The sequence below is a fragment of the Musca autumnalis genome, unplaced genomic scaffold, assembly GCF_047663935.1.
Source record: "Musca autumnalis isolate F117 unplaced genomic scaffold, ASM4766393v1 scaffold_4, whole genome shotgun sequence".
NCBI lineage: Eukaryota > Metazoa > Arthropoda > Insecta > Diptera > Muscidae > Musca > Musca autumnalis.
Genome location: NW_027411977.1, coordinates 217,913,006 through 217,928,918, shown reverse-complemented (window position 1 = coordinate 217,928,918; position 15,913 = coordinate 217,913,006). Strand labels below are relative to the sequence as shown.

The 15,913-nt window shown below is 33.8% G+C and overlaps 1 protein-coding gene across 1 annotated transcript; it reads left to right on the top strand.

Annotated features, from left to right (window-relative positions):
• Window positions 1-900: 900 nt before the first annotated feature.
• LOC141403248 (uncharacterized) lies at window positions 901-9,496 on the top strand. Its single transcript, XM_073985433.1, has 3 exons — window positions 901-1,660; window positions 1,732-2,789; window positions 9,423-9,496. The coding sequence occupies exons 1-3, from the start codon at window positions 978-980 to the stop codon at window positions 9,494-9,496; spliced, it is 1,815 nt and encodes a 604-aa protein (XP_073841534.1). The 5' UTR covers window positions 901-977.
• Window positions 9,497-15,913: the final 6,417 nt, after the last annotated feature.

Genomic DNA, 15,913 nt, shown 5'->3' with positions numbered 1-15,913 from the left:
AATGTCAGAGTTTCTCATATTGCAACAAAAACCCAAGAATAAACATTAAGTGACCATGAAATGATTTGTACAAATTCTCTCCTTTGTTATATTCCATGTTAGCGTACTGGTGATCGATACATTGACCAAAAATTTGATTTTTTGTCACCGAGCATTTAGGCAATTTGTTTACATTTAGACAAATGTAAACAAATCTGCAGTATTCATTGCTACAAGAATATTTCTTTGTTCGTAGGAAATCTTGCCCTTTGTGGGTATTACCCAGTTTGAGTCTGCAATGCATGTGTTTATGTTGACCATCAGGTGGTGGGGGGATAGGGGGTCAAGTGTGATGTGGTATGGTTGAGGGCGGATTTTGATTCTGGAATACAATCAATACTTTGATTCATCCAAATAATTATATATTGATGGGAATTGTTGAGAACATCATCAGTACTTAACAAGTCACGGATTATTCAACATCGCATTCCAAAATTCTAATTGCTATAAAAATGGCTCCCCATATTTGTAATTATTGTGGAAATTCTTTCAATGTTAAACGCGAATTTTTTAAACACGTAAAATTGCATTGTAAAGATTGTGGACAATTGTTTGGCGATGCCAGTCAATTAAAATTTCACCAATTGTCACCACATACTAATCAACAAAAACAACAAGAACAACCAACTGTATCGCAGATGAATGCACCTAAAATAGACAAAATTAATCGGGCCGATAAGCTATGTGCAGAGTGTAACGTTACAGTGAAGAATATGATATCTCATATTCGAAGTGAGAATCATCGCAGTGTTGTTAGAAAAAATTTGGAAAAAAATATAAAAATTATAAAAAGTGCATTCAATCAGAACATTACTTGTTATGAAGTGGAAAATACTAAAGACATTATATTACCCCGTGATTTTCTAAGAGACGCTAAAGACTCAATAATAAAATGTTTAAAATTTGAGTTGATTGAAAAAAATTGTATCAAAGTCAATATGGAGCTGCAGGGACAATATGTGAAGCCCACCGCTGTAAAAGAGAATCAGTCAAAATCTACAGAGTCGATAGAAACAGAACAAGTGTTTAATCACATATCAAAGACTGTAATCCTGTCCCTAGGTGATGATCTAGATGAAATCTTTACCAACCAAGAGAATGAACTTGTCGACAAATCAGACGAGTTTCAAGAAAGAGGTTCTGGTTGGGCCTTGGAAAAACTTTTAAAAATTGACGTCAATATTAACAAAGTCAATTTAACTCGTGGGTCACAATACATCCAAACGCCAGCATCATTGAGAACAAAAGGCGCATGCATAAACATAAAAAACAATGATGAATACTGCTTTAAGCTGTGTATGGTAGCGGCACTAAGTTTCCCGAAAAAAACACATGTCGATAGACCATCTACATATAAAGTCGATGTCAAGCAGGATGTCATCCGTCTCGATTCAGGAATAACATTAAACTTTATGGGTTTAAGTTTTCCATTGGCTCTAAAGGATGTAAAACAATTTGAAAAAGCCAACCCCGAAATCAGTGTAAATGTTTACGGATATGAGCGATATTCCATTGAAGGGCCATACTACCTTACAAAAGAGGAAAAGAGACATCATGTTAACCTGATTTTACTCAACGATGGGGATAAATTCCATTACATATGGATTAAGAACATGTCACGGTAATATATCAACATTTAATAATGCTAAATAAATTATATACTAATAATTGTGTATTTTTGGTATCTTTCAGCATGTTGAGATCTCAATTAACAGCACATCATGGACAAGTTTACATTTGCAACGGCTGCGTTCAACATTTTCATAAGGAGAAGGACCTCGATGTTCACAAAAAGCAATGTGGAGGTGTAGTTTGCAGCATGCCCAAGACAAAGAAGGACGCGATACTCAAATTTGGAAACTACAAAAAGATGCTGAGGGTGGGCATTAGTATATATGCTGATGCTGAGAGCGTATTGAAACATAAGGAGCAGGAACCCAATAACAGCGGAAAAACAGAGCAAGTAAAAGAGCACGTACCATGTGCTTTTAGTTATAATATAAAATGTAGTTTTGACTCTAGTTTAGATAAGTTCTTTACTTATACTGGCCCTGACGCGCCTAAAGTTTTCTTAGAAAATTTAATTAATGATTGCAAGTTTTATTATAATAACTATTTGTCAAAAGTTAAACCCATGATTACATTAACACCCGAAGAAGAATCACAATTTAAAACAAGTGTCAGATGCCACATATGCGATGAACCGTTAGGTGGTGATAGAGTTCGTGATCATTGCCACCTAACTGGTAAATATCGCGGGCCTGCACATAATCGTTGTAATCTGCAGTATCAAATACCTAAATTCATCCCAATTTTTTTCCATAACTTCTCATCTTATGACTGTCACCTTTTTATTAAAGAATTATCTAATTTTGGTGGAGATATAAAAGTAATTCCTCAAAATAAGGAACTTTATATATCCATGTCTTATTTCATTAATATGAAAGATGATGAGTCGAATAACACTACTAGCTCCAATAGTAGTGTTGTTGTAGGAGAAGAGGATGAAGAAGAATGGAGTGATGAGGGAGAGGATTCAGAGGAAGAAGATGTAGGGGAGGAAAGACAATGTGAAAAAGACAAGAAGAAAAAGAAGAGACAAAACAGACTTGAACTACGTTTCCTGGACAGTTTTAGATTCATGCCTACAAGTTTAGACAAATTGGCAAAGAATCTGCCTAAAGACGATTTTCATGCGGTGAAATCATATTTCCCTAATGAGGAAGATTTTACGCTCTTGACAAGGAAAGGTGTTTTTCCTTATGATTATCTTTCATCATTTGAAAAATTAAAAGATACCCAACTACCTCCCATTGAAGAATTTTACAATAAAATGACAGATTCTGAATGTTCAGTAGAGGACTACAACCATGCAAAACAAGTTTGGTCACATTTTCGTTGTCAGACTTTGCAAGATTATATGGAGTTGTACCTAAAAACAGATGTCCTCTTACTAACAGACGTCTTTGAAAATTTTCGAGATGTCTGTATGAATATTCACAAATTAGATCCTTGTCAATATTTCACATCTCCATCTCTATCTTGGGATGCAATGCTTCTCTGCACCAAGGTTGAGCTTGAGCTTTTTACAGATATAAATATGTACAATTTCTGTAAAAATGCTATTAGAGGTGGACTAACCCAGTGCTCAAATAGACATTCCGTAGCCAATAATGAAGATGTCCCCAATTATGATAAAAGCAAGCCAGAAGTAAACATATATTATTTGGACGTTAATAATTTATATGGAACAGCAATGACAAAACCTCTCCCAGAAAAAAATTTCAAGTGGGAAGAGGACATGGAAATATTTAATGATCCTAATGTGATACAATTAATTCCAGATGATAATATAACTGGCTACATATTAGAGGTTGATCTCGATTACCCTAAGCATCTTCATGACAAACATAATGACTTACCCTTTTGTCCAGAAAACAAATGTGTTGGGGGGTCTAAAACTAAAAAGTTAATTGCGGACTTGACGGACAAAAAATCGTACACAATTCATTATTCTGCTTTAAAACAATGTTTGCAACATGGACTGATTCTTAAGAAAGTACATAGAGTTTTGTCATTTACACAACGTGCCTGGTTAGCTCCCTATATATTAAAGAATAATATGCATCGAGAAAATGCTAAAAATGCATTTGAAAAAGATTTTTTCAAATTGCTGAATAACTCGGTATACGGTAAGACTATGGAAAATATAGACAAGAGGAAAACTGTTAAAATTGTAACAGAGTGGGAGGACAAGAATAACAAGAAGAAAAGAAATGTAGCTAGCAAGCTAATTGCTAAACCCAATTTCCATAGTCTTTCTATATTTTCTGAAAATATGGTGGCTATCCAGATGCAAAACGTAAAAGTAAAATATGATAAACCATTATATTTAGGCTTTTGCGTGCTAGAAATATCAAAGCTGTTAATGTATGCTTTCCTTTATGACTTTCTGAAAGCAAAATTTGGCGACGCCTTTATTTTAAATTATATGGACACGGACTCTTTCATCATAACATTTAAAGGACTGAATCTATATAGGGTATTGACTTTGAAAGAAATAGAGGAAAGGTTTGACACATCAGACTTCTCACCCAACAATAAGTATGGAATTCCTCTCATTAATAAAAAGAAATTGGGTATGATGAAGGATGAAAATAACGGAAAAACCATGATTGAGTTTGTAGGTCTTCGTCCTAAAGTCTATGCTATCAAAGTAGTTGATAGCGACGATGTGAAGAAATCTAAGGGTGTTAAAAAATCCGTAATAAAAAAGTATACAATAGATACATATAGAGAATGCTTATATGATAAAAAGGTTTTGTATGACACAATGTATACATTTAGGTCAAGACAGCATACTATAACCACAGACAAAATTACAAAAATATCTCTAAGCCATCAAGACGATAAAAGATTTATTCGAGAAGATGGTATAAGTACATATGCTTGGGGCCACTATAAACTAAACATTATAAATGAGGATTTAAACACGGATAATTTAGATTCACCTGTCCCAATGGACATTGATTAAAATGTAAATATATTAAATTAAGGAATAAAATAAAATAAGTAATAAAATCTAATGTATAAATATTGGTTATTAATTGCCTTACTGCTAGTATTTCAACATATTATCATTAAAATTTCAGCATTATTTTCATGTTACTTTTTAGAAATTACACATGGTATTTGTATTAATCTTTTTTAAACAATGTTTTACTAATTAACAATATATTATTAATAATACTAACTTTACACATAAAAACCATTATTTTTACTAATTATCTATGTACTATTACAAACTACATACATTTATAACGTTTTTTGAAAAAAATAAAACAATACTTTTTTATAATTGAAATTACAAAACAATGTGTTTTATTTCATTATTGAGTTTACATGATATAAAGGTAAGTATGCAAAGAACTTATACTATTTTTCGAACGATTCCAGTCAATGGAACATACTCCACCAGACGATCATGGATAATTAAGCAATATGCTGAGGTATTTTGAGGAATTGGTGTAGTGGTTTCAAATTGAATTTTCAAATCGATGGGTCCATTCTTCACAGTTTCGTTTTGATTACTGATATCAATAACAGCAATTGGGTTGTCTTTAAAACTTGCATATGTGAGAAGTGGTTGTGGTTCCCTCATATAATACGATTGTTGAAACTTGGCATACATGTCATAGAGTACTGCATAACGATTTTCTCCAAACTTTAGATTCAAATCATCATATGGATAAGTTTCAGAGTTCAAGTGAACTTTAATGTTTTGAAGTTCACAGTGTTGTAGCTTGTTGTCTCTTTCAAATATCAAAGCAACGTATCGAGGTCTTTCATGATTGGCAGACAATTTAACACTCCAGCTGTGTTGTCTTCCACCAGCAAAAGTTGGATTAAAGTAGCAATCCCAGCTGCGGAAAGCTATCGGTAAAGTTTTTCCATCCTTGATTGTTTTCAAGAAACTGATTTTTCTATAGTCTGACAAATGAATGTGTTGTACTTTCCAAACAATGTTTGTAATGGTGAGTTGAATTTCTTCGTTTTCAGTAGTTGAATAACATACATTTTTATCGTTGGCGCTTCTCAAGAGAATCAGGTCATGTTTGCTGTTGCAAATTACTTTATTAAAGTCCTCTGCAAAGCCCAGTAGACGATTCAAGGGAACACAAAAATTGAATGAGCTTGTATTAACGTCACCATCTGGATTCCATCCTGCATTACTCATAACCTTGCTTTCGGATTCACTTAGAGAAATCCAATTTTTAACTTTTGTTGTGGTACCCAGATAACGAGTACGATCAATTTCAATTCCATTTAGTTCATAGCGAATTTCATCAAACATGTAACCCACACAGTTATTCCTTAGTTTAGCATTCTGCGAAACACCCCCCTTTGAGTTTTTCAAATTTCCTTCAATGTATAGATAGCTCTCCGATGGTAGTATGTAAAGATCTTGATTTTGTATACTTATACGAATTTCATCGTTATTTTTAAATGATTGAATATATGGAACATAGCTATGGTAGTCTCTCTTCACAATATTCTCGTCAGAGAGTGGGCGCTCATTAATATCGAGTATTTCAGACATTTGGTTTGACTTTTAATTTTATAAGCTTTAAAAATTCTTTATTTTCCTTGCTGAGAGGAGGTCTTGACGGTTTGGCTCCTTGATGATGAATGTGTTTTGGTGTTTGTTTATGGGTGTATTTATTGTAAATAATCATGGCTGTCTGGGTCTTATATGAATTCGTAGCGTAATTTCTTCTCCTCTAAAGTTTATCAAGCGGCCTTCTTGATCTAATATGAGTATCTCCAGATGACTTATTTCTTTGACGTTCACCGGCAAATAAATGAGATTCATCGGTCTCTCTGCCAATTTATAGCCTGGAGGGACGTCAAGAGCGAATTCGTGCAGAATATGAGCAGGCGACCCATTCATGAATGAGCCGGTAACAATATTGCAATGTATTTGTATGGCATTGACCTTCAAAATGTTAACTGGAAGGTTTGAAATGTGCTTTTTGCCAGGTTCCAAAACTTTTCCGGTGAAACCAAAGAGTTTTGCAATGGATTTTTCTTTATCAAAGTATATGGGATCATGAGAGGATAAGATCTCTATCTGTAGCGTATTATTGTTGGCTTTAATCTCAATAGATCTGTTAATGTGGATTGCTCTATACTGTGTCTCCAAGTAGTGAGCAATGTCTTGTAGTTCATATGATCCTATGGGTATCTTTATAATTTTGTCTCCGATATGGAAGAGATTGTTATCATTGTCCACATTTGGAATGGAATTGTAGGATTGAAAATCTATTAAACAACACTCATAACTACCCTCTCCCAATTCAATAGGAGGTGAATAGTTTGAGTGTAAAATTGATGATTTACCCGTCAAAGTAAACGTTGTTGACATTGTAAGATTCTTTCTAGTAATAAGTAAAACAACAAATATACATATGTTTATATAAGGTTTTTATTTATTTTATTAAAATTATTTAAATGTGTTAAGTTTACAATACATTTGACTTATCTATCCAGGAATTATGCTTGTTTGAAAATCCCAGCCATTTAACAAAGACTTTATCACCCTTTGTTTTTAATATTTTTTCTACTAAGTATGTGTTGGGATATTTTGTGGGTAAAAGTTCTTCTTTATAGAAACATCCATGTATGGGATTTCCTTCGTAGTCTTCTAGTAAATAAGTAGCAGGGTTGGTTAATCGTATTCCTCTTATTTTGAATATTTCTGTAGTCCAATTTGGCGTATACCCCTTTTCAAATTGATGTTTATATTTGCTGATGCGAACATGATCACCAGCACGAAGATTTTGCCTCTTAAAGATTTTTATGTGGTTATACACAGTTTTTAACAACATCTGCTCATTCGATGGATTTACTTGAATAGGTGCCATTTTTATTGTTCGATGACGTGTTTTGTTGTATTGATCAACCAGGTCTCTATAAATAACAATCCATTGATAATTTCCGTTGAAGCTAAACTCCTTCCACATCATGCCCTTTAAAGTTCTATTGAAGCGTTCAACAATTGAGGCTTTCAAGACACTGTATGTAGAGTAGTGGTTTATTGAATGTTTCTGCATTAATTTTTTAAATTCCTTGTTGAAAAATTCTTTTCCATCATCGGTTTGCAAATTCTTTGGAATTCTTCCATCTTTCAAAATTTTTTCAAATGCTCTATATACTTCTGTTGCTGTTTTTGTTTTAAGTGCTTCGCACCAGGCAAATTTCGAAAAGGTGTCGATAACAGTAAGCATAAATCTGTATCCCCTGTTTGTTTTGGAATAGTTGCCCATTTCAACTAAATCAGCTTGCCAAAGGTCATCGATCCCCTTTGTAATAACCCTACGTCTTTTAAAATTTCTTCGTGCTTGAGAGTGGAGTTCGTTTACCAATCCTCGCTTTTCCATTATTCAAGTTTTGGGGGATATATTAGAGCAATTGAGTTGAATGGGGGTTGAGATAAGACTTTAAAAATTTCCTTATGTGATTGTTTGAGATGGGATATTTCTTCTCTTAGTTGAGTACACTCCTGAATGATATTTTGGTTTAATACTTCTTGTATGTGCTTGATTTGTGAATATATGTATGCCTGGTTGACCGCATCCGTTCCTTCTGTTGGGGGTGCAACGTTCCTAATTTTTTTATTTTGCACGTCAAGGTTGTTATCTTCGTCAATATTAATTCCCAGTATTCTCGAAACATTTTCTCTTACTTCTATTGAGTGGGTTTTTGGATTATAATGATGACCAAACTTGTCAACAGTCATAGGTTGATTGTTTCCTTTAAAGTTTACTTAATAGATTATGTTGCCTTCTCGCAGTTCTTCGATAATCGAAACAATCTCATTAGTATGATTATTGTTTCCGGCTTGTTGTGATGCCATCAACAGCTTTAATCGTTCTACCAACTCGTTAGGATCGTCCCAGTATATATAGTTGGGTTTACTTGGACTTAGTGTCATTAAGCCTTTGCCACTGTGAGTATCCCCCATTAACTTTTTAATTATCCGCTTATATTTTTGTCCTTTGTTCCCCTTGATTCTACCATTAGGGTCATAGTTTATTTTAAATGCATTTGAGTCCAACAAGATTGTTTTATATATGTCGAGTTCTGTAGGATCATATTTTTTGGGGTTTTGATAAAATAAGAGTTCAAATAGTCCTGGTGTAAATGCCCAATTTTTATTTCCAATCGTAATCTTTTCATCGCTGATTTTTAGTTGTTTATCTCCAAACATCCATTCACCATTTTCATCTTTATGCGGTCCGTATACTGTATCTAGTTTTTTATTTTTCTTTAAGAGTGTTAGACTAATTGGATCGTATTCATCATCCTCATTTTCTGAATAAAATGTGTCATCTTTTGAGGTATTGTAAGTAACATCATTTTGTGAATAATCTCCATTATCCTCTTTCTCCTCCAATATACTTGGCTCAAGCTTAATCTTCGGTTTATATTTTTTAAAGGGTGTACTCGCAACAAAAGATTCTCTAAATGAATCCATATTCTCCATCTTGGGTGCAATCATTTTGCTGGCATTCTCAGTTGAAAGCTTTAGTAGTTTGTTTATGGGTTCTGTTAATGGTTTAAAAGTATTTGTCAATTCAGTAGTTTTAGCATCTTCGCCCATTTTAATGCTTTGAAATTTTCTTTTCAAAACATTTTTGGACTTTACAAGTCGTTTCAACATTGCTTCCTCCATGGTTGCAGGTGTACTAATGTAAATATACTATATGACATCTTTTAAATAATATTATGGTTGAATAAATGTATGAAAGCCTTTCCGATATCTCCCAGAGTGAATTTCATCATCTTTAGAAATCGTCAGAAATCCATATTTTTCTTTCCAGCATTCATGACAAATGTCTTTGAAGATATCAAAGCTCATGTCGCACCCCACATGATCGTTGTATATGTGTCTTAAATTCAGATCGTCTTGTTTAAACATGATTATCATATTGGCATTATCACGCAACAAATGCTTTGGGATACGGGTGTATGTTTGACATAAGTAAAATGAGTCAACATTCTTATGTCGTCCCATACTAAAGTAGTTTTTAATATTGTTTTGTTTATCACACGCTACATCGTCAAAAATCATGATTGAGTTTGGTTTTATTTCATCTGGTTGTATAACATCATCATTATTGGTGAATGTAAACAACCCCATCCCTTTTACAGAGGAAATCAGTTTCTTTAGGTACTCATATGTCGGTTGATATAGCGATTTTGAATAAATGTAAACATTTTCAAATTTTAATCCATTTGGGCTTTCAATCAAACTAAGCATAACATTCGTCTTTCCACAGTTTGATGGACCCACTATTAATGCTCGTATAGTATTGGGTAACAAAGTACTATGTCGAGGGGTTTTCTTTTGTATAAAGTCCCCATTTCGTACTGTAATTTTAGCTTGTTGCTCAACTAATCTCATGTTTACAACTAATGACTAGTATAAGAACACATGACTATTTATAATATATATAATCAATTTACATATATATTTTGTTTAGCACATGTGAAAAAGTATAAAATGATTGTTTACAACGCAAATCGATTTATTAGAAAGAAAGCCGTTAAAGGAGGAGGACTTGTAAATAAGTTGATAAACTCTCTTCCAGTCGAACTTCATCTACCAGGTTATCAATTTTGTGGCCCAGGTACAAAGCTAAGAAAACGTATACAAAGAGGAGATCAAGGTGTTAATCCACTGGATGCTGCTTGTAGAAAACACGATATTGCTTATTCACAGAACAAAGATATTGAACAACGACATATTGCTGATCGTGAACTAACTGAACGAGCTTGGGAACGAGTAAAATCAAAGGATAGTAGCATTGGAGAAAAAATAAACGCATATCTTGTAACTAATATAATGAAGGCAAAGACAAAGCTTGGAATGGGGGTGGGTAATAAGAAACCCAAACAAATACTTGGTCAACAAATATTTAAAAATGCTATAAAGAATGCAACAGATTCCCTTAAAAGCGTTAAACCAACTGATATTAATGCTGCCATCAAAATAGCAAGGAAAGAAATACAAAAGACATTCCGAGGAAAAAAGTCAAAGGTGGTTATACCAAGAGTAATAAGGGTACCCAAAAGGGGAGGATTTCTTCCTCTCATACCTATTCTAACTGGGTTGGGAGCGTTGGGTGCATTAGCTTCGGGCAGTTCAGCGATAACCAATGCAGTTTTGAATGCTAAAAAAGCCAAAGAAGAGTTGCAAGAGCAAACCAGACACAACAAAACCATAGAAGCTATAGCTATGGGTAAAGGTCTCTATCTCAAACCATACAAAAAAGGCTATGGAATTTATGTTGATGAAAATGAAACGCCAAAAAACTAATAAAACAGCTGCCCAAAGGTCCACTTGCCGATACACATATAAATACCTTTGGAAAAAAATATATACCTCACTTTAGAGGTGTTTATATGCGAGATAAACTACCTAAAACGCCTTATCGAATCGAATGTGGTGTCGTAAATTTGGATATTGACAGTGGGCCTGGCACACATTGGGTGGCATATTATAAGAATAATAACATCATCGACTATTACGATAGTTTTGGCAATCTTCAACCTCCAGCTGAAATTTTACGTTACTTGGGATCAGCTACAACATATAATTATAAACGAGATCAACGTTTCAATACATACAACTGTGGTCATCTTTGCTTAAAATTTTTGTTGCAAATGAGCAAGATTTTATAAATAAAATACACCAACAACAAAATTACTCACTACAGTCTAATACAACTTATCCAAGATGTCGTACCTAATCCAAAGATCGGATGTCGCATTTGCCGACTTTCAATATTGTCATGGAAATGATAAAACCATTTTCATGAAGGAGCTATCATTTATGTGTGGAACTTCTGTTATTCCGAATCATTTTTTGTTTCGACCACCTTATAGTGCAAAGGAGCTTGATGGAGAAGCACTCAGAACAATCAACTACACCAAAACTTATGTTAATGGATTAGACTGGACCGATGGAGAAATCTGCTACAATGATATCGAGGATGTTCTCTCACCATTAAACAACTATCAATACGTTTTTGTAAATGGAAAAGAGAAGAAATGCTTTTTGGAAAACTATCTTCAAACTAATATTGTTAATTTAGAAAGTAATATGAATCTTAGAACTCGTCAAGATTATTTCACCAACTGTCCAATTCATTTAGATTCTAAGTATAAATGTGCTGTTAATAATGTATTTAAGATATTTGTTTTCATTGAACAGAAATGGTATTATATTCGTGATATAATACAAGATGGATTGTAAAAACCAAAACATAAAATAAAGATTATAAATAAAACAACAAAGATTTGAGTGTTTTAATTTTTCTCAAATTTTATTCATAGAAGTGCAAGCAATGAATGTGAACAATAATACTAATATTGTTTAAAACTCTCTGGTGCCGCAAACATCATGACCAATTTCAGGGAGGATATCATCTAAAATATCTTGATTGATGGGAATATTGTTTGTATAAAGTCTTCTCATTAGCGGGCAGCTGTATGACATTCGTAAATGCTCTGCAACAGGACAGTCAGCTTCTTCCCATTGATGGATAACTAATTCACAAAAATAACATCTGGTCAAATCTCCTATACCAATATAATAAAATCCAACTGCAGCCATCGTCTTTGTATCTGGATACGGTAATGGCCAACCATTGAAGGTTTTTAAACGCTCGTCTTCCCTATTAAGCGCAGACATCTTTCTAACTAAAGTACTATTTTCATACTGAAACCTCTATCCCCCCAAATTTAAATAAGAAGCCACAGAAACTTTAAATTTTATAAAAATTCTTTATTTTTGTTTAATACGGTGGATAATAAAATGTTGGAATTTCCAATTGTTTTAACTCTAATTTATATACATCTGCTCCGATGGAATCTTTCAGGGTAGATTTTGTGATAGCATATCCTCCACCAGCTAATTGTTTCACATGTTCGTCTCCTAGTGAAAGAAATCTTGTTGGCAAGTAAAGAATAGAGTCATTTATCCTCAATACAATTCTCTCCCCATATTTTGTTTTGCTCTTGAATGCTCCGGTGATGATGTAATCCTTGTTGTCCTCCATATCCTTCAAAGGAATTATTGATTTGATGTTGAAGGAATTGAAGAAAGTAATTAAATCTCCGCTCGCCATGTCTTCACTTGTACTTTAACTTTTATACTGTGAATCTTATTTTCAAATTTTTGCTTTTTATACGAAAACTGTAGTATGCTAAAACATGAATTTCACAATATTGTCAAATTAATTGGGCATACATATGTTAAGTTATGAACATGATTGAACATGCTCACAGAGAGACTGGCGGACGGACGGAAAAATCCACTTTGATTACGATCATGATTCGACATGCTTACGGACAGACATATATTGAAATGTATTTTGTTTACATTAGCGATCAAATGTGGTTCTCTCTCAACTTCTCGGTCTGGCTCCCTCCCACACATATACAGGATAAATGTGTTTCTCTCCTGAAATCAAGGTCTGGCTCCCTCCCACACATATACAGGTTAAATGTGTTTCTCTCCTGAAATCAAGGTCTGGTTCCCTCCCACACATATACAGGTTAAATGTGGCTCTCTAGATATCCTCCACTAAATCATTTGTTTGACTCCAACTGACTCGCACAGTGGTTCAAATCGACAAAAATTTCATCTTTTAGCTGGTCTTTATCCTAACTATCTGGAGATACATACATGTAAATGGGTAAATGTATAACCGTCTATTAGTTTACTCTCTCTCTCTCTCTCTTATTTTAGTTTTCACATATGTTCTCTAATGCCATACATTTGTATGTAAACTCTCTCGCACAATAGGTCTGTTCGGGTAAGAATTGCTTCTTAGGGCTGGTCTTTATCCTAACTCTCACATTGGGGACCCCATATTTCATGATTCAACGTAATATTTTTTAATTTAAGTGGTAAATGTGGCAACCCTAATATTTTTGGAGGTAATATTTTTAAGACACCCTAATATTTTGTATATATTTATGCTATGTTTACATTTAAGATCTCTCCAAATACTCTCTCGATCTAGTGATCTCTCTCTCTTGTTCTCTCTCTCACACACACACACACTCTCTCTCTCTCACACACACACACACACACCCTCTCTCTCTCACACACACACACACACTCTCTCTCACACACACACACACACACAGCCTGCACAGTGGGCCGAATAGGCAAAAAAGGCGCTTTTGTGGTCTGGAATGCCCATTACCCCTCTACTGAAGTTGTATATATTGCCACTAGTCTCCATTCGGTTTTTGCACTTTCGTTATTAATTACAATTGTATCAGATTTGAATTCGTATGGTAAATTGTAATAACTATCATAATGTATTTTGAATTTCCAAATACAGTTAGTCAACTATATTATTGCAAACGATGAATTTTTAAAAATTTAGATATTTAATTAGGAATTACTGCAAGTAATTCTTTCAATAATGTTGGGCTTTTTGTAAATATCTGTTGATTTACTTGATAGTGACAACATCAAGCCAATAAATGCAGAAATCGGTCGGAAATAACAAAACCAGCGGGCAAAATGGATAGGTACCTGGTTTTTGTGGTGTCAACTAAATAATTGCAAAATGATTGAATGTGCAATAAAATCGTAGGATTTTCCCCACGATTTTTTTCAATTAAGGATTTTTATGACTTTTATGGTATGTGGACATGTAGATCCATAATTTTTGATCATAAATAAATTTTTGTGTGTGTAACATAGACGATATACTCAGAAAAAGAGAAAGTCTGGTAAAGGGTGGCGGAAAATATGCTACATTTGGTCTATTCCAATTATAATAATGGTAAATCCGAAAGAGAAATCCTTAAAGTCACCTCTCGTAAGCTGAGAAGTGTATACAACATCATTTACCGCACCGAGAAAGAAGACAGGCTCAAACTGAAGGCGTTACAAGGCAGACCCAAAATAGTAACCACGCGAATTGACAGGAGAATGATTAAAGAAATTGACGAAAGAACCCAAAACAGCACCAGAAAATTGATTTTTTTAATTAAAAATGATTTTGAAATAAGTGTGTCACATGGAAAAGTCAGAAAAGTGCTACATAATAACAAGCACTCATCACGAGTGACTAGGTAAAAACTATTGCCCTTCCAGCACAATATATTGAAACTATTCAGACTTGTTACAGACAACTTTTCACGCCATCTTTAGTATCGGCATGTCGTTATATTTTCTAATGAAACTAAAATTATGCTGTACTATCACGATGGGTCTCAAAAAGTATTGCGAAAACCCCTTTACAGCCATGGAAAACAAAAATTTAATACATACCGTAAAGTTCTGAATACTGTTATTTATGGTATGGGGTTGTATACCAAGCAGTGACGTTGGTAACATCCAGATTTTGGAGGAAACAATGACAGAGGATGTTTATTTAGATGTTTCAAACCATGATTTAACCAAAAGCGTCAAGAAATTTAGGCTTGTTGGCCCTGAAAATTCAAGCAAATTGCAATATAAGTACTACCAAGACAACGCCACTACGCATAAATCTAATTTATGTAGGACTTGGTTGTTATACAACTGTACCAAAGTCATTAACACCCCTTCCCAATGTCTAGATATTAACCCCATCGACAATTCATGGGTACACCTGAAAGAAAAAGTCGGGAATAGGCCGCCCACTAACCGGGGGGACCAAATAAAATGCAATAAGGAAGAAGAACAAAAAATACAATTGGAATATGACATTACGAAACTTATTTGTTATATTCAGATACGTTTACAAGCTGTTTCTGATGCCAAAGGTGGGCATGCAAAATATTAGAACCAACTTTTCGAAAAATACCGTAAAAGACGGAAAAGTTGTGAATTTTGCAATTCTTTAGTTGACAGTACAAATAATGAGTTGTTTTCATTTTTGTTAATTTTAAGAAAATGTATAGTGAAATTTATCTGCTTTTTATTTTATTATATTAATAAACATCTGTAAGAATTTTACTGTTAACAAAAATATTAAAAATTATATTTTTTTATACCAATTAAATGATGTTTTATTTCAAATTTTGTAATAATTTTGGTTTTGCAATAATTAAGTTGACTAACTGTATATTGATTATCTGAAATTTTAGTGATAGGCATTTTCGTTGAATTTATAACAAAGCGGGGATCTACAATGACCAATGACAATCTTTCTCACATTGGTTCACTTTGATGAATAGGAGTTCAGCGAATGGAACTAATGAGTTATTTAACGTTTCCACGGTACGTATTTCGTTCTTGACCTTTCGTTACCCTGCGTTTACACATGACAGGACAGTTGAGTTCATGTATTGATTGTCG